This window comes from Chiloscyllium punctatum, chromosome 4 (genome assembly GCF_047496795.1).
Source record: "Chiloscyllium punctatum isolate Juve2018m chromosome 4, sChiPun1.3, whole genome shotgun sequence".
Taxonomy (NCBI): domain Eukaryota; kingdom Metazoa; phylum Chordata; class Chondrichthyes; order Orectolobiformes; family Hemiscylliidae; genus Chiloscyllium; species Chiloscyllium punctatum.
Window position 1 is genome coordinate 64,784,372 of NC_092742.1, and position 24,084 is coordinate 64,808,455.

The 24,084-nt window shown below is 38.9% G+C and overlaps 1 protein-coding gene and 1 long non-coding RNA gene across 3 annotated transcripts; one reads left to right on the forward strand and one right to left on the reverse strand.

The window, feature by feature from the left end:
- On the reverse strand, positions 1 to 21,032 carry mbip (MAP3K12 binding inhibitory protein 1). Of its 2 annotated transcripts, XM_072568902.1 has the most exons (11): positions 20,904 to 21,032; positions 20,391 to 20,589; positions 16,790 to 16,912; positions 14,715 to 14,972; positions 14,502 to 14,598; positions 14,176 to 14,241; positions 9,462 to 9,614; positions 7,294 to 7,391; positions 1,623 to 1,664; positions 308 to 414; positions 1 to 213 (listed from the first exon to the last, which is right to left on the reverse strand). In XM_072568902.1, exons 2-11 carry the CDS (start codon positions 20,538 to 20,540, stop codon positions 207 to 209), a joined length of 1,101 nt encoding a protein of 366 aa, XP_072425003.1. In that variant the 5' UTR covers positions 20,541 to 20,589; positions 20,904 to 21,032; the 3' UTR covers positions 1 to 206. The 2 variants fall into 2 exon arrangements, with proteins under 2 accessions (XP_072425003.1, XP_072425004.1); XM_072568903.1 differs by lacking the exons at positions 20,391 to 20,589; positions 20,904 to 21,032 and adding an exon at positions 20,019 to 20,264.
- On the forward strand, positions 20,356 to 23,247 carry LOC140476382 (uncharacterized). Its single transcript, XR_011960457.1, has 3 exons — positions 20,356 to 20,512; positions 21,345 to 21,466; positions 21,809 to 23,247. It is a non-coding gene; the product is annotated as an uncharacterized lncRNA (long non-coding RNA).
- The last annotated feature ends 837 nt before the right edge of the window (positions 23,248 to 24,084 follow it).

Consider the following 24,084-nt stretch of genomic DNA (forward strand, 5'->3'; position numbering starts at 1 on the left):
TGCCACAACACAAATTCTGTTTATTCTGAGTACTGGGATACAAATATTTCTAAGACTCCACTATTCTGACCACTTCTGAAGAGTAATGGCTGCTTTTCCTATTTATCGGAGAACTAGAACGAGCAAATAACTTTATAAGAGCCAAACTAACATTTTCAATCCAGACTACGGACTTCAGATGACAATTGCATCACTTCAGCAGGCTTTCATTTCCTGAAATAAAAAGTTTTTAAAAATTAGTAATCAACTAATTTGGCTGATTTTAAAGTCAAGTTAAAAAGTCCAATTTTAAAAAGTGTGGCATTACATAGGCATCTTGTCAGCTTCTGTTGGTAGAGTCTGGTCATTTGCTTTCTGCAACAGCACTGCCTTGAGTTCATTAATCTTCTCATCAATTTCTATCAGACTGTAGCCCTGCAACACAGATAATTTAAAGTATTTAAATGTGCAATACACTGGGATAAACAACTGTAATTATGCTTCTCATTTAGAAGCAGCATGATGCAACGCAAACATTTCAAATGAAAAAAAGCAGCCACATTTAGCAGCCTTTTCCATAATATGAGCTCTGTTTATTTGCTTTGGCATTCAGATACCAAGCTGAACTTGATGCAGCAACTAGGTAGGACATTTAGGCATTAAAATCATCTGACTTATTTTAATTAGATCATTCAGATTCTCTTGCTCCCCAAGACTGACAAAGTTGTTTGCTGCTCATCTGCTAATTATAGCAAGTTATGCGCACTTAACGTCATAAAAAGCAAGGTTAGCATTGATCAGTAGTAGTGATACCACAGCATATTAAAGAGCATTCACATCAAGACTTCAGTAGTGACACATTTTGGGTTAGTACAAAGGGAGAGGAGGGGATCGAGAAAATTAGTCTATTCTCTTGACAGTACTGGAAAAATCCAACGCTGACAGAAGACAATGCTAAAGAAGGGGAGATGAAAAAAGAAAGAGAGATGAAGAATGTAAAATAAAAAAAGAAAATTATATTAAATGTACTTTTATAGTGCACTGAAAACTGCTCTAATTTCACTGTAATATAAATAGGAACCATGCTTTTAGTTTGCTGACACATTCCAGAATCCTAAGCATACATATTCAAATCTAAGCACTAAACTATTTGCACACTTTGCTGCAAATAGAAATGAATGAAGAGAGGAAAAAGTACAAGTAGCTGTTTTTAATCACTAAACTGTAACTGAGTTTTTGTATTTCACTTTAAAAGTATTTTCTAACATACTTCGTATAAGCCACCTGTAGTGCAAGCAGATCTGCATTAACAGTGAATTATGCCGAATTAGGCACCCACATTAAAACCAAAAATAAATGCAGCATTCCGGAATTTCAAACCCATTGGTTCAGTAAGGAATGTGTATTTTCCATGCTTAAGATAAACAGGAGTTGGGTGCGCTCAGTCAAAAACAGCAGCCCAGATTTTTATCACTATTTAGCTGCTAAGATTGAAAAAGAGAAAGTGAAGAAGGGGAAGTGACAAAAATATCCCTGTCACTTCATATGGAAGCACTATAAATATAATATCATTAAATGACCACACATCCATGACCTCAGACTATATTGTATAAAATATTGAACATTGATACAAAAAGACATACCTGAATTGTTTCATGAACTTTACGCCTTTTGCTTGGAAAATTCTGCAAAAGATATTTGTTTTTCCATTAGTGATAATTATTGATAATGTGATGGAAACCATTACAAAACTGCAAAATCTAAAACATATCAGCTAAAGACTTCAGCAGCTGATATTTTAACCCCATGAAAACAAAATAATTGGAACAAAGCATTGCTCTATTCTTAACTCCCCCACAAATTATCAGGAAAATTACTATTCACTGTGATATAGTCTAAATGCATCATTCATTAAAGAGGGTTTTAATAAGTTCTAAAGATTCCTCTGACCATCATAACATTTTGAGTCATAGAGATGTACAGTACGGAAACAGACCCTTCCGTCCAAACTGTCCATGCCAACCAGATATCGCAACCCAATCTAGTCCCACCTGCCAGAACCTGGCCCACATCCCTCCAAACCCTTCCTACTCATATACCCATCCAGATACCTTTTAAATGTTGCAATTGTACTAACCTCCACCACTTTCTCTGGCAGCACATTCCGTACACATACCATCCTCTATGTGAAAATGTTGCCCTTAGGTCTCTTTTATTTCTTTCCCCTCTCACCCTAAACCTAGTTCTGGACTCCCCAACCCCCTGAAGAAGGGCTTATGCCCGAAACATCCATTCCGATGCTGCCTGGCCTGCTGTGTTTTTCCAGCACATTTTTCAACTCTGGTCTCCAGCATCTACAGTCCTCACTTTCTCCCACGGAAAACACTGTCTGTTTATCCTATCCATGCCCCTCATGATTTTATAAACTTCTATTAAGATAACCCCTCAGCTTCCGGCATTCCAGGGAAAAACAGCCCTAGCCTAGTCAAATCCTCTTGTATCTTTTCTGAACCCTTTCAAGTTACACAATATCTTTCCGATAAGAAGGAGACCAGAATTGCACACAATATTCCAACAGTGGCCTAACCAATGTTCTGTACAACTGCAACATGATCTCCCAACTCCTGTACTCAATACTCTGACCAATAAAAGAAAGCATACCAAGTACCTTTGTCACTATCCTATCTGCCTGTGACTCCACTTTCAAGGAGCTGTGTACCTCCACTCCAAGGTCTCTTTGTTCAGCAACATTCTCTAGAACTTTACCATTAAGTGTATACATCCTGCTAAGATTTGCTTTCCCAAAATGCAGCACCTCACATTTATCTGAATTAAACTCCATCTGCCACTTCTCAGCCCACTGGCCCATCTGATCAAGATTCCGTTGTAATCTGAGGTAACCTTCTTTGCTGTCCACTACACCTCCAATTTTGGTGTCATCTGCAAACTTATTAACTATACCTCTTAAGCTCATATTTATGTAAAATGAATATAATTTATTGTCTTGCAGAATTTGTAGCAGGATATTTAAAGTGTATACAGGGTGAAATGATTCTGACCACTTCAAATGACGAATTAATGGGAAATTTCGGTTAATCAAAAATGGAAAATAAGAACTTATGTTTATGGAACATATTGGCATGGACAGAAGATTGGCTGCCTAACAGGAAGCAGAGAGTAATAGGTAGCAGGATGTAACGGTGGTGTGCCACAGGGACCAGTGCTGGGAACTCAACTGTTAATGATTTATATAAAAATGCTTGAAATAACAGAGACAGAACGTATGATTGCCAAATTGCTGAGTGGGCAAATATTTGGTTAAAGGAATACAATGACAGAAAATGTGAACTACAAGTTTTTGGCAAGAAGAATAAAATACCATGCACATTATTGAGACACTGCAAAGCTCAGAGATGCAGTGGGATCTGGGTGCCCTTGTACAGGAAGTGTAAGAGGTTGGTAAGCAGGTATAGCAAGTAATTAAGAAAACAAATAGAACGCTATCATTTATTGCAAGGGGAATTTAATACAAAAGGAGGGAGGTTAAGCTTCGGTACTTGCAGGACATTGGTTAGCCTGTATCTGGAGTTTAACTAAGAAAGACAAGGCCAATAAAATAAGGTAATGAAAGTAACTTAAGATAAGCAAAGTTAAGTCTTAAACTAAGGCCTCAAAAGACTTAAATCAAGTAATCTGCAATGGAGCGAGTGTTTGGAGTAAAAGGTCCATAGTATAATTAATATTCTTTATAGAGAATAAATAACAAGCTTAATCCAAAGTGAAATCCTCAGGACCTGATCAGGTGTACCCTAGAACTCTGTGGGAAGCTAGAGAAGTGATTGCTGGGCCTCTTGCTGAGATATTTGTATCATCGATAGTCACAGCTGGGAGTCTGGAGGTTGGCTAACGTGGTGCCACTGTTTTAGAATAGTGGTAAGGGCAAGCCAGGGGACTGTAGACCAGTGAGCCTGATGTCGGTGGTGGGAAAGTTGTTGGAGGGAATCCTGAGGGATAGGATGTCCATGTATTTGGAAAGGCAAGGACTGATTAGGGATAATCAACATGGCTTTGTGCTTGGGAAATCATGCCTCACAAACTTGATTGAGTTTTTTGAGGAAGTAACAAAAGAGGATTGATAAGGGCAGAGCGGTAGATGTGATCTATATGGATTTCAGTTAAGCGTTTGACAAGGTTCCCCATGGGAGATTGATTAGCAAGGTTAGATCTCACGGAATACAGGGAGAACTAGCCATTTGGATACAGAACTAGCTCAAAAGGTAGAACACAGAGTGGTAGTGGAGGGTTGTTTTTCAGACTAGAGGCCTGTAACCAGTGGAGCGCCACAAGGATTGGTGCAGGGTCCTCTACCTTTTGTCATTTACTTAAATGATTTGGATGCGAGCATAAGAGGTACAGTTAGTAAGTTTGCAGATGATACCAAAATCAGAGGTGTAGGGGACAGCGAAAGAGGGTTACCTCAGATTACAACAGGATCTTGATCAGATGGGCAAAATGGCTGAGAAGTGGCAGATGGAGTTTAATTTAGATAAAATGTGAGGTGCTGCATTTTGGGAAAGCACATCTTAGCAGGATTTATACACTTAATGGTAAGGTCCTAGGGAGTATTGCTGAACAAATAGACCTTGGAGTGCAGGTTCATAGCTCCTTGAAAGTGGAGTCACAGGTAGATAGGATAGTGAAGGCGGTGTTTGGTATGCTTTCATTTATTGGTCAGAGTATTGAGTACAGGAGTTGGGAGGTAATGTTGCGGCTGTACAGGACATTGGTTAAGCCACTGTTGGAATATTGCATGCAATTCTGGTCTCCTCTTATCGGAAGGATGTTGTGAAACTTGAAAGGGTTCAGAAAAGATTTACAAGGATGTTGCCAGGGGTGGAGGATTTGAGCTATAGGGAGAGGCTGAACAAGCTGGGGCTGTTTTCCCTGGAGCGTCGGAGGCTGAGGGGTAACCTTATAGAGGTTTACAAAATTATGAGGGGCATGGATAAGGTAAATAGACAAAGTCTTTTCCCTGGAGTTGGGGAGTCCAGAACTAGAGGGTATAGGTTTAGGGTGAGAGGGGAGAGATGTAAGAGACCTAAGGGGCAACTTTTTCACACAGAGCGTGGTACATGTATGGAATGAGCTGCCAGAGGAAGTGGTGGAGGATAGTACAATTGTGACATTTAAAAGGCATTTGGGTGGGTATATGAATAGGAAGGGTTTGGAGGGATATGGGTTGGGTGCTGGCAGGTGGGACCAGATTGGGTTGGGATATTTGGTCGGCATGGACAGGTTGGACCGAAGGGTCTGTATTCATGCTGTACATCTTTACGAGTCTATGTGAAGTCATAGCAACACAGCTCACATCTGTCAGTTGTTCCTCCTATGTTAGACTTCCAATGACCCTGGCAACCAAATATGCAGGAAGTGTGTCCAGCTGCAGCGACTACTAAACCATATTTTGGAAGCATGGGTGGACTTGTTGTGGAACATCTATGATGCCGAGCTGGTCATGGACAGCATGTTCGGTGAGGTGTTAACAACATAGATAAAGACTGAATAGGCAGAAAGGGGATTGGTAACTACCAGAGTACAGCAAGGCAAGTACGTAGGAGTCGGAGAAAGTGAGGACTGCAGATGCTGGAGATCAGAGTCAAGAGTGTGGTGCTGGAAAAGCACAGCAGGTCAGGCAGCATCTAAGGAGCAGGAGAATCAACGTTTCGGGCTTAATTAGGCATCTGTATGTAGGAGTCCCCTCTCACTGTACCCCTCTCTCACAGGGATTTCATTTTGGATATGATTTGGGGTGAAGGGAGAAAATGACTGATCAGGGATAGTAGCAGAAACCATGTGTGGCTCTACCAAATTTATTATCAGGCAAAGAGGATGAAGAATTCCTGAAATGTATCTTAAAGAACTTTCCTGACCAAATGTTTCCAACCTAACAAGGAAACAAGCAATATTGACTGTAGTGCTAGGAATTAAATGCAGGTTAGAGGTGGGAAAGTATTTGGGGAAATGATCGTAATGTCATGCGAATTAAGATTAATAATGGAAAAGGTCAAAAGAAAAGGGTAGACGATATTTACCTGGATGAGCACTAACTTCACTGCATTGAAAAGGCATCTTGCGCAGGTGGACTGCAAATGGAAGATTAATAGGCAGAACAGTATTTGAACAATGGCAAGTTGTTGTTGGAGAAGTGATTCAACTTCTCAATCGTAAATCCATGAAAGGAGAAAAGCAATGGTGTCTAAAGCTTCTAAAGTTCCCTTTGAAATCAAGGTATAGAGGTTAAAATGGAAAACAGAAAAGTTAAGAATATAGGACTCAAAATGCAGTCAAGAACCAAGTTGAATACAAAAAGAGAAAAGGAGAATATCTCAACAAAAAGGAATAAGGAGGGAAAATGAAAAAATGTATGAGAATAAAGAAAAGCTAACGTAGAAGAAACCTAAATGCCTTTTACATACATATAAATATGGTCTACAAAAGGGCGAGACTGACTAGGGACTGAAAAGGAGATTTGTTGTCGAACCAAAGTGAATACATGAGGTACTACTTGAGTACGTTTTATATTTCTGTAAAGAAGGGATGTAGCAGGATTTGTTATGATAAAACAAGATAAAGGGATAGTATTTAAATGCCTGGCAGTCCTGAAAATAGAAATATCACCAGGCCCACATGATGTGTATCCTAGATTAGTGCAGGGTGCAAGGTTGAAACAACCATACAGTTGTTCAGTGCAAGGGTTGGGAAAAACATTGTTTTAACAGTATATTTCATATTCTTTTTTTTTTAACTTTTCCCTGCTATTTGAGAGAGCTTATAAACATTCCTGTCTAGCCCCGACATTCAGGTTTACAACATGGTGAATACAATTTTCAAGGTACATCAAAGAAGTTCTCCAGGTAACCTGAGCAACACTGCTGCCTTAACAAAATATCCTGTTTTTGTTTTCAGGCTAGCCCCATTCTTAGTCATACACCTGGAAGGTGACAAAAGAGAAAGTAAAATGGTTAAATTTCCTTCCCCTTTATTATGATATAGAAGGCCAGACCAGAAGTAGTGATGGAAGTAGAATCCATAAGAACACTTGAAAGGGAAGTTGAGTCATTTACAAAACACACAGTTCTTGTTAAAGAAAAATACTGGGAAAGAGTTGGGAATAGAATTAAGGAGATAGCCCCTTCATAAAGCTAACACAGATGCCATGGATCCTATGATACCTTTCAATTCTGCAGAACACTTATGAGTTTACAATTAACCTGAAAAACATTATACTTTAGGCAATGAGGATGATAAACATACCACATGTTGAAAATATTCTGGAGAAAGACCTTCCAAATGAAGAATTCTATCTTCCAGCCTCTTGATCCTTTGATAAATATCAGTTGGAACTGGACCATCTACAAATAATGCAAACATAAATGATTTCTATTGATTAACAGGTACTTAAGTATTAAAAACATTAGTTCCTCTAAATTTAATCTTTCAAGTTTGGAACAACAACGAATTTCAAAGTTCATGGAGCAGTAAGAATACCATGGTGAGAACCAATTCTCAACAATTACAAGAGTTCACCCAGTAGAAAGATAAAGGATACCTTGGAGGGCTAGAGATCAAATTAAAAAGGAGAATAATGCAGATGGGGTGATAAATCCTGTTGTTATGGTCCAATTTGAAATAAATAACATTGATTAGAATGGGGAGGAGTTTTGGGCAAACAAGAGTATCAGAGATTTGGTTCTAAATTGAAAAGCAGGGTATAGAATTACTGCCCTAGTAATGTCCGAACTGCCAATAGGAAAGACAGATCAGAACAATTAGTATATGCTAAAGTGGCTTGTGTGGAAAAGATGGGTTCCTTTTCATAAGACATTGGTTACACGGTTCTGGGACAGGATGTATGGCTCTTCATGAAATCGGGATGGGACCCTTTCCTGGCACAAAGGATAATTATTGAGATGACAAAGGCTTTGTAATGGGGGAGATTGATGGCAAGAAAATATAGCATTACAGGACTTGCAAAATGATGGTTAAACTTAAAAGTGAGAGGAAATCCCATTAACAATTGAAAGTTATTGTACAGCAATATACTCGGTAATAAAATAAGGGAGCTGGAGGCATTTGTATAACAAAAACCTAAAGAACTGCAGATGCTGGAAATCAGAAATAAAACAGAAACAGATCCCTGAAGGCAGCAAGGCATATTCATAGAGTAGTTGAGGTGCTGTACAAGATATGTCTTGATCAGTTGCTGCACAGATTACAAAGAGCAGGGAGGTACAAAAAAAAACTTTGATTAGGCCACAGCTGCAATACTATGTGCAGTTCCTGTCACTGCATTATAGGAAGGATATGAACACACTGGAGGGGGTGCAGAGGAGATTCACTGGGATGTCACCTGTAGCTATGAAGAGAAGCAGCACAAGTGTGTTTTTTTTAGAAGCAGCAATGAAGATTGAGAGGGTTAAGACTGAGGTTCATCTGTGATTTGCATTAACGCTGTGGCTACCAGAGTTACAAAAAAAAAAGTGAGTTCATAATAGGATGTTGAATATATTTAAGAGATTGAAAATTATAGACAAGTATATAAATATTTAATACATACCTGGAAAAGAAATTATAATTCACTATAAAAGGAGAGATGTTTAAATGCATAAGCAAGTATATACCAAGAGTCAAATACCAATGCAAAGTTAAGCAGGCAAATATAGTTAGAGTTTAAGCAGATTTGCTTCACAAATGCTATAATCTCTCACTCTATCAATACAGGTCAGGAATATTTTATCTGAAAACATAAGGACCAACCAGTTTTCAGATAGTCCATTTAGTCTGTTCGGGCCCTTCACTTAATCTGAACAGACCTGAATGTGCCCAAAAGCAAGGTTTCTTTTCCCAAATGGCTGAACTCTGTCTACAGGTCCCTGAGTTTGGGCCGTTTGGATAAAATCTTCACTTTAAGGTTCACTTGGGTTTCTTCAGGCCAAGCAAAGTTTTTTCTCCCCAAAGGACCAAACTCAGAATGTGTACAGGATCATTCAGAACTACTTCCGAAAAGACCTTCTGGTTTTATGGCTTTTTGGATTTCAGATGTTATGGATACAAAAAAAATTTATTCTCAAATTGTGCTAAACTTTGCTTAATAAGATTTTATGGTCTTATGAAATGTTCATAAGGTAAACTACAACTTGTCTTAGTTAGTCACAATGCATACAAGACATTATAAAGGAAGTTCCAATTTCAGTACATTACAGGGCAAAATGTCTGGCAACTAGCACTGGTAAACAGAACCAAAACAGAACTGGTTCTAATACTAATCCAATCTCGGAGTTCTTCCAGCAGGACTAGAGGAACCAACCAAATATTCCCCTTGCAATTTATGTCCGCATATCAATTTAATTAATTATTTTACAATCATTCCTCTGTACTCTTTATTAAGTTAGCCTTAGGAGAGGTTACAAAATGAACTACACCTGTTGGAAGCTTCAAGTGAGTTTCCATATTGTGAAGCCTCTCTTCAACAGCAGGGTTACCACAATTTTGTGTCACAGTTTCACATTTTTGCAGAGATGCTTCCACACCTTCAGTCCTTGTCTGGGGCCCATACGTATTCACAACTCTTGAAACTGCAATAAAAACAAACAATTTTGAAAAATATAAGTAAAGTGTATAGGATATTTTTTGCTCCTTTATTATAAATGACAGTTTTCACAATGCAGCAACCACTTAAATAATCTACAACGAGCACTTCAAAGTGACTCCAAAACTCAATAGTAATTATCTACAGAATGCAACATTACATCATTATGTGCAAACAATGCTATTTCTCTGGATTACCAAAAGCACAGTCAGTGCTCACACTCAAGTTATAGTTCTGCAGGCTACACAAGGAATAATAATACATAATTAGTGATAAAGTAACCTCGTTGCAATTTTTACAACACCATTTGCTTCAGGATTTGTAATGCTGAAAAATGAAAGACAATTTGTCAAAGCTTTTCATTCTGGGCTCAACATAACAATTCAGAAGAAAATCAATGTAAATGTAAACAAAATTCTTGTGAGAAAAGCATGCTGAATAGTTGGCAAGTGGACTCTGATTGATAGGGGCACTGCCTTGAAAAATATGTGTTAAATGACGACTTACAGTTAACTATCTTGCTTGTTTAAATTTAAACTAGTCAGGGTGACTGTGACTGGTCAAAGCACTGTCTTTAGCAATGACCACATGATTGGCTGTCACCTATTTTGTTCAGGCAAGGTACATATACATGTTATTTCTGTATGTAAAGAACAGGGTCTGCTTTGTTAATTTGTGCAGCATTCAGTAAGTGCAAGTGCATAACATGTTTTGCAATTTGACTTGATAAGTTCAAGATAAAAAGCCTATGCAAGATGTCCTTTGTCAGTAATTCTAAGTGATTATTTATCTGTACTGCTACTGGACCAAATGGAGTACACCTCTAAAAAGAACGAGAGAAATACAACAAAAGGCCAGGTTAATATATCTCCCTCTTATCCATAAAAACTATTAATAAAAATAACCTAATTCTGACAGTCAAATATAAATAAACTCATAGTTTAATCTAATGATTAGTGGAGAATTTACCAAATTATAACAGGGTTTTTTTTAAAAACACAGGAGCAGTTTATTGATGATAGTAGGAGGCCAGCAACCCACAGGTTAGATTAGATTAGTTACAGTGTGGAAACAGGCCCTTCGGCCCAACAAGTCCACACCGCCCCGCCGAAGCGCAACCCACCCATACCCCTACATCTACCCCTTACCCAACACTATGGGCAATTTAGTATGGCCAATTCACCTGACCTGCACATCTTTGGAGTGTGGGAGGAAACCGGAGCACCCGGAGGAAACCCACGCAGACACGGGGAGAATGTGCAAACTCCACACAGAGAGTAGCCTGAGACCCTGAACCCGGGTCTCTGGCGCTGTGAGGCAGCAGTGCTAACCACTGTGCCACCGTGCCGCCCGCTTGTGCATTAGAATCTCAACATGCCAAGTTCTGCAAAGGAATTTAATCTGTTGCCCCTGCTTTGGCTACTTTGACTAATTCATGTATTAAAAACACTTTAGTCAAGTACCCGTCAGTGAGGTAGACAAAGGGACATGAAATGCAAACAGAATTCTAATTCAATTGTATTAATAAAATATTCCTTATTAAAACACTATGTGAGCATTTCCTGAATTCCCACGATAATTATTCTCTATCTAGCACTATCTTACTGAGAAAGGTCATTATATGCAATGATACATATGCTTGAGCTGGGCTTTTGGAATTTCCTTTGTTTTGACAGGGGCTAGCTCTCTTCCACAAAGATGGTATGCAAGACTCAGGCTATTTTCTCTCTCTATTTCCAGATGGTTGGAGCTCTGCTGATGGGCCAGGTTGTGTCTCTGCTCAGTCTTCACTGAGGGTCTGGCATCTAGGTGTGCGCTCTTATCTCCCCTCCTTCCAAAATGTTCTGTGGCCATTAGCCAATGGAATCATGAGCTGAGTTCAAATCATCCAATGGGATCATGCCATCAACCTTCATTGTAGCCATGCCAGTTGGTATAAAGTGCACATATTGAGGCAGCCAAGGTGCCAGAACATCTGGTCAACATTTCTCCAACACACTACACTTGGACTGGTTTTAACAGGTTCCTCTTGAACCTTTGTAATCTCTTCAATCTTGGTTCCACTGTTTTCTATAACTGCTAGCTCCTGTTTAATTTAATCTGGATAATTTTCCATCAGACCTTAGTTCTCTAGTTGTGGGTCAATTTATAATGTCCAACTTTGGGCTGGTGGTCACTTGACTACAAACAGGTTAAAAACCAAGAACAAAAAGAAAAAGACAGACTATGGAAATCATCAGATGTAAAAGCCAAACATGTTCATAAATATCCTTCCAAGAAGGAACTCTATCACACTTGTCCAGATTAGCATAAATGACTCCAGCTCTATGTCTAAAATACAACTCAATAGTTCCTGAACTGCCTAACAAGTCAATTGATTGAAAAGCAACTCCAACTGGTAACTTGGATGAACAATAAATGCAGACTTTATGGCATTGGTCATATTCAAACAGTAAATAATTGATTGAATAATATGTAAATACAAAATCAAATGGAAGATTGAGAAAGGTAATGTCTCACAATCAATGGGAATTTTTTTGGGCAGTTAACAAAGTTTATGGGGATGGCTCTAAGTCTGCTTAGTTTACTAGAATGAAAAGGAGGAATTGAAGGTAGAAAACACTAAGTAGAAAATAATGATGAGATTTGTAAAAAGACTGAAGTTCTTTGCGATACTTACATTTCCAGTCAACATGTACCAAACATTAGATTAATCAATTATTTAGTTGTTTCAAAGAAGATCTAATGAGCCAATTTTGTTCAGATTGCTGAATAGGATAAATTTGAAGAACTGCCTGCAATTTAGAGCAAGCTGTCTTCAAAAGAAGATATTACTGAAAATATAATTGTGAAAACAAGATACTAATTATGAAGACCCATTGGAAGTGGTTGAAACATTGAGCCAGATTTTCCAATGGCCTGAAAGTAGTTTCTACAACACAGATGGGAGTTGCATGTCAGGATCCAGTGAAAACCCTGGTCTAACAGACTCCAATTTCCCATGCAATTCATTTGAAGTTTCCAACAGGCAATTTCCTTGCACTTGGAACCCTCCTATAGAATCCATTTAAAATTGGAAAATTTGGAGAGTTCCATTGCAATTAGTAGTTAGGAAAAGTTAGACAGACAGTCATAAACCTAGCCTGGGTAACTATTAAACCAATCCCCAACCTAACACAAACCCACCCAGTTCAAAGTCTCCCAGGCTGTGACTTGACATCATGCCCCTGCCCAGAGAGCCAAAATTTAACCTCCCATGCCCCACAGAATCTGACAGTGTCCCATTACAAGGCAGGACACCAAAGGTCCTCTCCCTAACAAACCCGCAGCTCCCCCCAAATCATCCCTACCCAGGCTAACCAATACACATCACTTACTTTGGCATTCCTACACACCCACAACAAGTGTTGTCAAAGTTTTTCCCTCTGCTGCTCAGTATTCAAAAGTCACAGAATATGACAAATGCTGCCATGAAAAGGGGAACCTGGTTTCTTTCTTCCTGACTATCCAGCTCTACAATATACTTTTTGGATTTAAAATATTCTCCAAACTGTGATTGGAATCTCTTTACCAAAAATAATTCTTAATGTCTAAAAAGAAATGGTGTAGTAATTTGCCGTGATTGTCCCTCCTTGGAAAATTCGACCCACAATCACTTGGCTTTCATGGATAATGAAAGCAAATAAGTTTAGATTTCAATAGCCAAAGGGATTTTCTAAGATTGTGGTGTTTCCACCTACTTCCCCCTTCCAATTCTTGATTCAAATCTTGTTTAAATGAGGTGATTCTGCAACACGTTTCTCAAATAATCTCAAAATAGGGCTTTATTCTTACCAAAAAAAAGACAGAGGTGTGACTTGATGGATTTCTTCAAAGGTTATGAAAAGTGTTGATTGCGCAGATGTCAGGAAGATATTTCCCGTAATGAATAAGCCCAAAACTAAGGTCCTTGTATAATATTTAGTAACTAATATACCTAATAGGAAATTCAGGAGAAAAAAACTTTAACTCAGCAAGAGCATACAGTATAGAACATCATATCACAAGGAGTAGTGAAAGCAAATAGTACCAATGTATTGAAGGAGAAGCCCCATAAAACACAGGGGAGGAAGGAATAGCAGGCCATGCTGGCCAAGTTACACGAGAATGATAGGTGGTGACTCATCCGAAGCAGAAATATCAGTATGACTTAGTTTGAGAAAATTGTCTGTCACTGTGATTTATGTTCTATGCAAGTGCATGCAAAAACTTTACCTTTATTATGTTGCTCTGGATGACTTATTACATACAAGTGAAAAATCAATAATGACAGATGCACTCAAAATACAATGACAATTTCGAAAATGTAATAAAAATCTACTACATTTAAACAAGTGGTGTAGTGACGAGATATATTTAGAGTTTTCACAAGGTCAAACAGTGAATTTACAATCATACTGAAAATACAATTCAAATTTCTTATGCTGATAGAAGAACAAACACAAATCCTTAGCTTCAAGGAGATATTAGAAAAACAAGTATATCTATGGAATATGAAACTGGCATACCTTTTATATGACTTTTGAAACCAGGGTGCGGTGTGAAGACTGCATCTGTTCTAGCACAGCTATTTTCTGTTAAACGCAGATTTATTCCAAAGATTAATTATGAAAACAGGAATTGTACATTTCACTTTTCAAAGTAAATGAAACAGGTATAAAAGTTGATTCCAGAACAAAATTTTTGAATTTACATCATTAGATATGTTTTACTACATAAAAATGGAGAATCAAATGGACAGGATAAAAAGTTCTAAACTTACTAATATTAAGGACATCATGTAAATTAACATATATTGGTACCTTGGTCTCCATGGTGCACTTTAGAAACTAACCTTGATTACAATTAATAACATTGCAGAATTCACGGATGTTATTTTCATTAATCTCTGCCTGCTTTCTCTCCATGAATGCTGAAATTCGTCTTTCAATCTGAGAGAGAATAAAATTGTATGGTAAACAGTTTCACCTATTTGCACTAAAATAAGCAAACAATATTCAAATAATTAAAATCAATGGACTTTAAGGAAAGTGTAACTACATCTTACTTCATCTCTGTTTGCCTTGATTTGAACCAATTCTGTCTCAGTCTGGGTTTTTGGTTCGTCTTGTCCTTCATACTTGTTTTGAGTATCATTTAGAAGTACTTTTGTTTTTAGATTAATTGGTTTATTTGAAATTTGCTTATGGCCAGTCATTGCTAAATTGGAATAATTATCAGGTTTTGTCAGCAGCATAGTCTCTCCTCTGTTTCCACTCCCAGATAGGTCTTTTCTCGTCATTAATTTCAGCTTATCTGAAACACACTAACAATAAATTATAGTTAGTAAACTATATTGACATTTTAGTTTAATTAATACACAGTTACATGTGTTTTTTTTTGTTCAGCTGGGATGTTTTGACATGAGCTATTTCCAGCATGATTCTCTTTAATAAGCTACGGTTAAATAGATCAGGATCCTATTGCCCCATATGGTTCAAGTATTTTCTTGCCCTGTAAGGATCACCCAACTAATGCAACTTAAGAGTAAATGGTAGTGCCAAAGCTCAAGAGTCAATTTATATTATTGCTGTTTAGCCAACCAGAATCAGACAGTTTCACATCACAAATTACTGATATACTTTCTACTGTCTTTAACCAGACCTCCCTAACCATGGTGTGGAGGTGCCAGTGTTGGACTGGGATGGACAAAGTCAGAAGTCACACGACACCAGGTTATAGTCCAACTTGTTGAACTATAACTTGGTGTCATATGACTTCTGACTTTGTTCCTAACCATGGGACCTTGATTTTCACAGAATTATCTGGAGCAGTGTGTAAAGAATCCCAATGCAAGTGACAGGCTTTCACCTCCAACCCACCCCACCTCAGTGAGCTAATTTACTGGTTTAAATCATTAACAATGCCATGCACTAGCACAGGAGTATCAAATCTGCGAGTGTTGATGTTACTCCATACTTCCATAACTTGGTTTGCGTCATTTTAACCCCAAGAAACCCTTCTCATTTGAAAAGAACTTCACAGAAAATTAATTAGACAACTCCTTTCAAAGCGGTTGAGCCTGTGTTGCACATATAGCAATTACCAAGAACTCCAGAGACACAGCAAATACAAAGTATTCATTTGACACCATTTCTGTTTGAACAATAGTAGTAAAACTTTACAAGCATTTGCTTAACCCTAGATACCACTCGCAAGAATCTAAATGCAAAGGTCTGCAGACACTAAAAAATAGAAACTTTTAAAAAATGCTGACTCATACTGGACTTGAAGTATTAACTGTTTCTCTCTCCACAGATGATCAGCTTAGCCAGCTTTCACTGTTTCTGTTTCAGATCTGCAAGAAACATTTGTTACAAATCTCAGCCTTTCATTTATTGCATATGGAAGTCCAAAAGTTGAAAAATGAAGAGTGAGCTTACAGTGTACCATTTAGATGAGTAATGATATAATAGCTCTTGCTGTCAGAAGTCTTTGTTCTCAGCGTCGACCCACAGAGGTCTCTGTACTCATCCTCAGATTTTTAAGAATTAATTGATAGGATGAGGACGAGGACATCACTGGCCAGGCCCGCATTTATTAGCCATCCCTAATTGCCTAGTTAAGAGTCAACAGCAGCTAGACGGATATGTAGACCAGACCGGGTAAGGATGGCAGTTCCCTTCCCTCAAAGGCATTGTTGAACCAAATGGATTTTTTCAGTTATTTATTGAATTCAAATTCCACTACCTACTGTGGCAGGATTCAAACCCAAGTCCCCAAAACAATACTTGAGTCTCTGGATTAACAATCCAGTAATATTACCACTAGGTCATCACCTCCCCCTAGATTTCTGACATTGCATCTGCACATCACTAATAATACTACTTTATCTTTACTTCAGATGGGCTTTCATGTCCTCTTCCATCATCAATAGAGAGCAATGCTCTGGCCTGCCTCATACACAATACATGGAAAGATTGTATGAATTTATTTCCACATACTACAAGATATCTTGCAATTTAATCATCTTGTAATTTAGTCACGCCATATGCAGGGCTCACTAAGTTAATTTAAATACTTCCAGATAGCCATTAATATAGAGAATAATTTTCTTAAAATCAAACTTATATTTATGCTTACCTGTAAATCAAGGATATGTTGTTGGAGTAAGCTACTAAGGTGCCCTGGGTTGAGATGCGCTGGCAGACTCTGAAGCTTGCGTAGATCGATAGTAATATTTAAAAGATCATCTCCAACATTAAGCTTTAATAATAGAAAGTCATTAAACAAGTTTCAAAATCACTGGTTTCCAACATCAAAGAGCAACAGACTTACTTGCAAGTCATATAAACTGAGCTAAGCAACAAAGGCAAATTTAATTGGCATCAATAGATTGATCATTTCAAAATGTGAGCACTGTCATTCTACACTTCAATTTGCCAGCACAAAAATCACTAACAAATGCGATTGTGCTACAATTATTTGGAGTTATTGCCCTGTATTTCCAGGTCAGACGCAATCACGACTTTTGCATCAGTGCCTTGAACACAATGTTTTTACAACAGCAATTCACCATTCAAATCCCTTCATTATGTTACTCACCACACACTACATAACTGACCAGGGAACTCCCACTCTTACTTCCTGCCACTTCTGTATGTCAGAACGTTACATGGGTTGAAACTCAACCTGTTTGGTCACGTTATGAATGTTTCTTCCTTAGTCATCAAGTCCTGAAGTGGGATGTAAACTCTAAGTTTCTGCTCAGAAGCAGGGATATTATGCACTGTGCCACAAGACCATTCTCACTAAACTGCTAACCATCTACTTCTTCTCCTAGCCCCCACATTAGGCAATGGTGTGAACAGATTTTCCAATGTGGTTCCCCATTCTTTTAAAATATATTGAATTTCTGGAACACTATGGCGCTATTTTCAACTTTCCATTCCTCACCATAATCCTTGAATTTGTTATCACCTCCCAAATCTTTTCCCAGAAATCCAAGATTTAGAGGGCCTCTATTCAGTTTTCCATTAAACCACATTAACCAAAGCAACTCTTATCCAAGTAATAAATACTGACAAAGGTAACTATGTTTTTGTGACTTTGTATGCAACCTTTGACATGGTTCTCTACACCGTGCTCCTCCGATGCTTCTCAGTCATGGCCCAGCAGGTTGGGGCTGCTCTTATCTGGTTTTGTTCTTATCTTAAGTCAGAGAATTACTTGCAATGATGTTTTTTCCTACACCAATATCTTGGATCCCCAAATATGTAGCCATGACATCTTGTTTATCATCTACATTTTTTCCCTAAGGTGGCAATATCCAAAGGCACAGCATTAGTTCTAAATCATAATCTGATGACACCCAACTCTACCTCACCACCACACTAAACTTCACCATTGTTAATAGACTCTCCCCCTAGAAACCCAAAGGCAGATGTTTAGGGTTATCACTCCTCCAAGATACACACCATCCTGACTTGAAACTATGTTGCTGTTCTTTCACTGTTGCCTGGGTCAAAATCCTGAAACTCCATGCTAAATAGCTATGGTTATAACTACACCCCAAAGACTACAGCAGTTAAGAATGCAGCTCACCACCATTTTTTCAAGGTCAATTAATGCTCACTTTGCCAGGAACACCAAGTGGGGGCCGGCGGTGAAAGGAAGAGCGGGCGGGGAAGAGAGAGAGAGAGAGAGAAGATCTGATTGCGGTACAAAGCATTCCAAAGAGTACAGACAGGCAGAATTTTTTCCCTCAGCTGAGCTCCATAACTAGGAAGTAGTTTAAAAATAAGGAGTCAGGAAGTTTAGAGGGGATTGGAGGGAAAGTAATTTCAGAAGGTTATGGGTGTCTGGAACTTAGTACCTGAAACTTAGTACCTGAAAGAGTGGTAGAGCCAGGAACCCTTAAGGTCATTTAAAAATTATTTAGATGAACTCTTGAAATGCCATAGCATATAAGATGATGGGCCAATCGTTGGAAAATAGGATTAAAACAGATGAATTGATGATCGGCATAGACAAAGATGGGCTGAAGGGACTCCTTCCATGCTGTAAAATCTCTACGACTACTCAATGCCAATCACTTATTGCATCAATGTTCGCAGTATATTGGTTCTCAATCAAGCTATGCATTGACTTTTAAAACTCTCATTCTTGTTTTTAAATCCCTTATCATTATAAAGTTCTAAAACCCCACAATTTTGAATGACATACATGCTTTTCTAATTCTGGCTTCTTGAGCACTCCTGATTTTAATTGCTCCACTACCAGAGACCAAACCTTCAGTTTCCTTGGCCCCAAACTCTGGAATTGCCCCTCTCTGCTTAGTTTTGCTCCTTCACAATATTGTTAAAACGTATCCAATAAAGCGAGTGTTCTGTAGGAATTATTGCTAGTTATATTGGGGCAGCAGAGTGGCTCAGCAGTTAGCACTGCTGCCTCGTAGAACCAGGGACCCAGGTTCGATTCCAGTCCCAGGCAACTGTCTGCGTGGAGTTTCCACATTCTCAGTATGTGGGGGTTTCCTCCCACCATTCAAAAATGTGCAGGTTAGGTAAATTGGCTATGCTTAGGTTAGTTGCATTAGTTAGGGGTAAATGTAGAATAATAGGGTAGGGGGAATGGGTCTAGGTGGGTTACTGTTTGAAGAGTTGGGGTGGACTTGTTGGGAAAGAGGGCCTGTTTCCACACTGCAGGGATTCTAGAAAATTGGCTCTACCTATTCTACTGATATGGGATGTGCCGGTGTTGGACTGGGGGTAGACAAAGTTCAAAATCATACAACATCAGGTTATGGACCAACAGGTTTATTTGGAAGTACAGGTACTAGCTTTCAGAGTACTACTCCTGTTGGACTATAACCTGGTGTGTGATTTTTAATTTTATTCTACTGATGTCAATCTGCAAGTGGAGGCAAGAAATTCTATTCTAACTTTTGGACAGAGGAGCTGTATCTATACTAGCTTACTTACTATACTTGCTATCATATGAATAAATGATTTTTTCCCCCTGTAGGTACTCTACACTGATGTTTCCTCTACCACGAGTAACTAGATAGACCCAAAACAAAGCAAAGACAAAAGAGGATTGGTGACAGTGAACTACCTCAGACAATCCCTATCCAATTAGACATTCTGGTAGAAGTCACAAAAACCCACAAGGTAACGTGGAGTGGTCATTTGCAAAAACACCTCAAAATTTGCACTTTCATCTAGATTTTGACACCATATGGTTGTCGCACTTTTATATCACTCCTGCGAAAGGGCTTAGGTTGTTTCATTATTTTGGAGGTGATATATCAACTGTTACTGCTGAAACGTGCAAAGCACAAAATGTATCTCTAATGAAAGCCGGTATCTACCTGAAGCATCAAACAACGTCCAAAAATGCTGCCTGAGGTCACTTTACCATGTCCTGATATTTCTCTCATTTAATTGGAGAACGCGAACTCAAAATGACGGCCCAAATGCTCGGGCAGACATTTGCCGGTGACTGAAAATGGATCTGCCTGAAGTTACCTCGATATCTGGGCCTGCGGCTCAAAGCACAAACTCCCCCCACCCCCCGAGACCTCAGGCGACGTCCGTTTGAACGGGCGCCTCATTGGGGCGTGGCGTCTTACTCCAGGCCCAGGCCGCGGCCCAGGCCTGACTTCCCCAAGGCATCGCGGGTGGGGGCGGGGCAAGAACGAGGGCTTTTTCGAATCGAAGAGAGCGGGAATGCGGTAACGGACCTGCCGGTGGAAGCGGCTGAGCGCCTTGAGCAGCGTGTGCAGGCTCTGGGCCATCTCCTTGTCGGCTGGTCCCGGTCCCAGTTCCACCTCCTCCTCCTCCGCCGCCATGACCGAAGCGAAAGGTGAGCAGCAGCTGCTCACGTTGTGCATTGCACTGCCTTCTCGATCAAAATCTCACCCGCCTTCTGTGGCCATCTCCCTGGGAATAAACATTTCACATCTATCACTGATGTTAGACGCACTCTCTCCTTGACCAGTCTCTTTTTTTAAAAAAAAATCAGTTCGTTAAGTTAGGTATGAAACGATTTTTAAAAAGGACACAAATTAATTTTCTTCGACTGGAGCTGCCTGAGCCGCTGAGTGTTTTCGGCAAATTCTCCTATCCATTGCAGCAATTTCTGTATTGAACGCCCTTCCCCAGTCCAGCTATTAAAATGTCCCATTCACGCAATTTTTTAAAGTCAGCCACGTCAGGGAATACAGTAAAAGGCAGTTTCAGCTAAGGGCACTCACCTCTGAAGTTCAGCTGTTTTGTGCATGTCTGAATTTAGGTTGTAATCCGTGTGGCGCCGCTCTGGAGAACGGTGGAGTATTGGTGAACGCCACTTGTTTGCATTGTTGACTACATCTTTTCTCACCTTGCTGATGACTGAGAGTGGACTTTGTGGGGTGGCCAGTGGCCACATTGCATTTTGTCCATCTTTTTGTGGGCAGTTTTCCACAACATTTGGTAGATGTTCTTCCGTACCTGAACTGACACTTGCCCAGGAGCATGACTTTTGTGAAACGCAAGGGCAGGAAGAATATAAAAGTAGAGTTTTGTTAAACCTAGAATGACTGCAGAATTCTGGGGTGCAGAGGGATTCTAGGTGTTTAGTGCATGAGCCATAAAAGGTTGGTATGCACGTACTGCAGTAATTTAAAAGATTAATGGAATCCTATTCCTTATTACAGGAGGAATTGAACATAAGTAAGGACGTGATACTTGTACTGAACTTTGCGTGACCACGTTCTGGAGGTCAGAAGAGTGAGGGAGTCATATTGAAGAACATAAGATCCTTCATAACCATAACAAGGTGAAAGTGTAAAGTTATGTTTCCTCTTGTGAGTGGGTCCAAAGGTGGGCACTGTTTTTAAAAAAATGTAGTACCCTTTTTAAGGCAGAGATGAGAAAAATTCTTTTTCTCTCATGGGGTTGTGCAAGTTTGGAGTCCTCTGCCTCAGAAGGTGGTTGGACTTTATGAAGTATGAGAAAGACCCTCAAACCCAGTGGACTCAGTGCTGCAAATAAAAACCATGGGTTAAATTCAGACAGTAGCTCAGTGTGAGGGATTCAACATTGTCTAAAACTAAGAACTAGATGATGGAAATCTGATTGTCACTGGATCTGAAACATTGACTTTACTTTCTCTTCACAGATGCAACCAGAGCTACTGAGGCTGTACAGCAATTTCTATTTTTGTTTCAACATTGTTTGACTACTATGACATGACATTGGTGCAGAGAAATGTCACAACCTGCCTGATGCAACCAAGACATTGATCACCTAATACAAGGAACCTGGCCATTGTTACGATGATGAGTTCCCATTGAGGAGGGAAATTAATAATTCAAACCATTATCCATCCAGATTTAGGCACATAATTGGGGTAGAGTGGCAGGATGTAAGGGAACTAAAGTAATCTTCAGACCAATGTTATTCACCTGTGCTAGCTGAAGAAGGGATTACTACTCATGAGATTGCCCCAAAATTCACAACAGATGATGTTCAGTTGAGAAATGAAATATACCCAGATACAATTGAAATCTGAAGACAGATGGATGCCTGTGAGGAGTACCAGCACAGCCAAAGCAGGACAAGAGAGAGAAGAGCCAGCAAATTTATAATCACCATATGACATACTGACCCCATGAGGCTTTCCCACCAATCCTAGTGGAGGCATTGTATAGGGCCAGTTTGTCCAAGCAACGTTCAAAATTATATCTGTGCCTGTCAAAACATGTTATTTTTCATTTTAAGGTCCAAACCTCTTTGGCAACTTCATCTATCTACCTTCTCAAATGAGTTAAAGTACCCTTTGACTCTAATCTTGTTGAATTTAGGCACTAAGCATAGATTCTAAAATCATTTCCCTCATTGGAATCAGAATCATCCTCTGAGCTACTATCTCCTTCTTGCTTTTTTATTCTAAATGTACTTTGGGCCAACTCATGTTCTTTAATTTCCCAATCTGTTTGGAATTCACAAGTCTTTTCAATTCCATCTCCTGTTATTCTTTTACCTCTTTGTTTGTCATTTAATGTTTTCTGAGCACTATCTCCCCGTTTTCTCTCTTTTCACTTTTCATTATGCTCCCGTTTCACTTTCCTCAATTTCAAAGTTTTTTTTCATTTTTCTTTCTCCAGTCGAGTTTTATTTTTCTTTCTAACCATATCATAGCTAATCCCAGTTGTGACTTCCTAATTTCAGATTTCCTATCTTCCGATTCTAAATGTTGTATAATCACTTGAAGCATCTCACCTTTATAGGCCATTGTTTTTAGCTGTACTGTTAATTTATGTGATAACTCTTTGTTTAGATTTTGTCAAAGATTTAAAATATTACAATTTCAAGCCAACATATAGCTAGTACTTGAACAACTCATTTAAAAACTCTATTTAAAAATTCCCAGACAAGCTTCCCCTAGTTATGACCCATCTGAATTTATTACTGGACAAGTCCGATCTTTGTCTGTAATCTGGCTTGATAGATCCATTTGTTTTCTTTTTGTTTTGACAAGATATTCTCTGATAGGAACTTAAGCATGTAATGTTGCAGATTTGTTTTCAATAATAAAATAAGTTTTATTTCACACCAGCCATGCAGATAAAATAAAATAAATCCAAACTGTTTACACAACAGAAGTTTAGAGATTTTGAAACACACAGCAGATACAATCCCACTCTTGTTCAAGTCCCGCAAAACATCCCTTAATCAGTACACAACAGCCTACCTTGTATAGTGCTCGCATCAGCGAAGTATCCCTTCAGTAACACCTTGAAAGGTTTAATTTAACCTTAACTTCACCACCCAGTCTAGAAAATCTGAGCCTTTTGTTGGAGCTTTGTGCAAGGGTTCAAATCCATCATGGAAGCATGTGAAGTTTAAATTCAATTGCATAGGACTTAGGAGTGGATCATTTGGTTCTTTGCACTTGCTCCACCACTTAAGATCCTGGTTGATCTGGTTGTAGTCTCAGCTACACTTTCCTGTATGCACTATGTAATTCTCGACTCTCCTGTCTATCAAAATTTCATCTAACTCATGGCCCAGTTTCACTGCCTTCTTGGGGAGAAAATTTCTCACACTAATGTGCCTGAAGGAAATATTTCTCCTTATTACTGTCTTAAAAGGCAGACCTTTTATTCTTAAATAATGTCCCCTAGTTTTAGTTACCCTAACAAGAGAAATCATTCTTTGAGTATCTTCCTATCACGTTCCCTCTGGATCTCATGCATTTGCCTTATTCTATGGTTGCGTACCTCTGATTAGTCTGTCAAAGCTCTTGATGTAAAATAGACCAGATTTCGTATTGTCAATTTGTATTTGAATAAGGACTACTCATATTCCTGTGAATAATGCCGCTGCTATACGGAAGGAGCCTGGAGTTTAATGTGCTAAAATATTAGTAGAAAGTAGCTTCTCTTTTTAATT

What these genes read in the sequence shown, in the direction of transcription:
- mbip (XM_072568902.1), bottom strand. Translation starts at nt 20,540, where the DNA reads ATGCACAACGTGAGCAGCTGCTGCTCACCTTTCGCTTCGGTCATGGCG. An exon ending in AACATATCCTTGATTTACAG is followed by an intron (nt 14,973 to 16,789) that starts GTAAGCATAAAT and finishes ATTTATTGTTAG; the next exon opens with TGTGTTTCAGATAAGCTGAA. An exon ending in TTTCAAAAGTCATATAAAAG is followed by an intron (nt 9,615 to 14,175) that starts GTATGCCAGTTT and finishes TTTTTATTGCAG; the next exon opens with TTTCAAGAGTTGTGAATACG.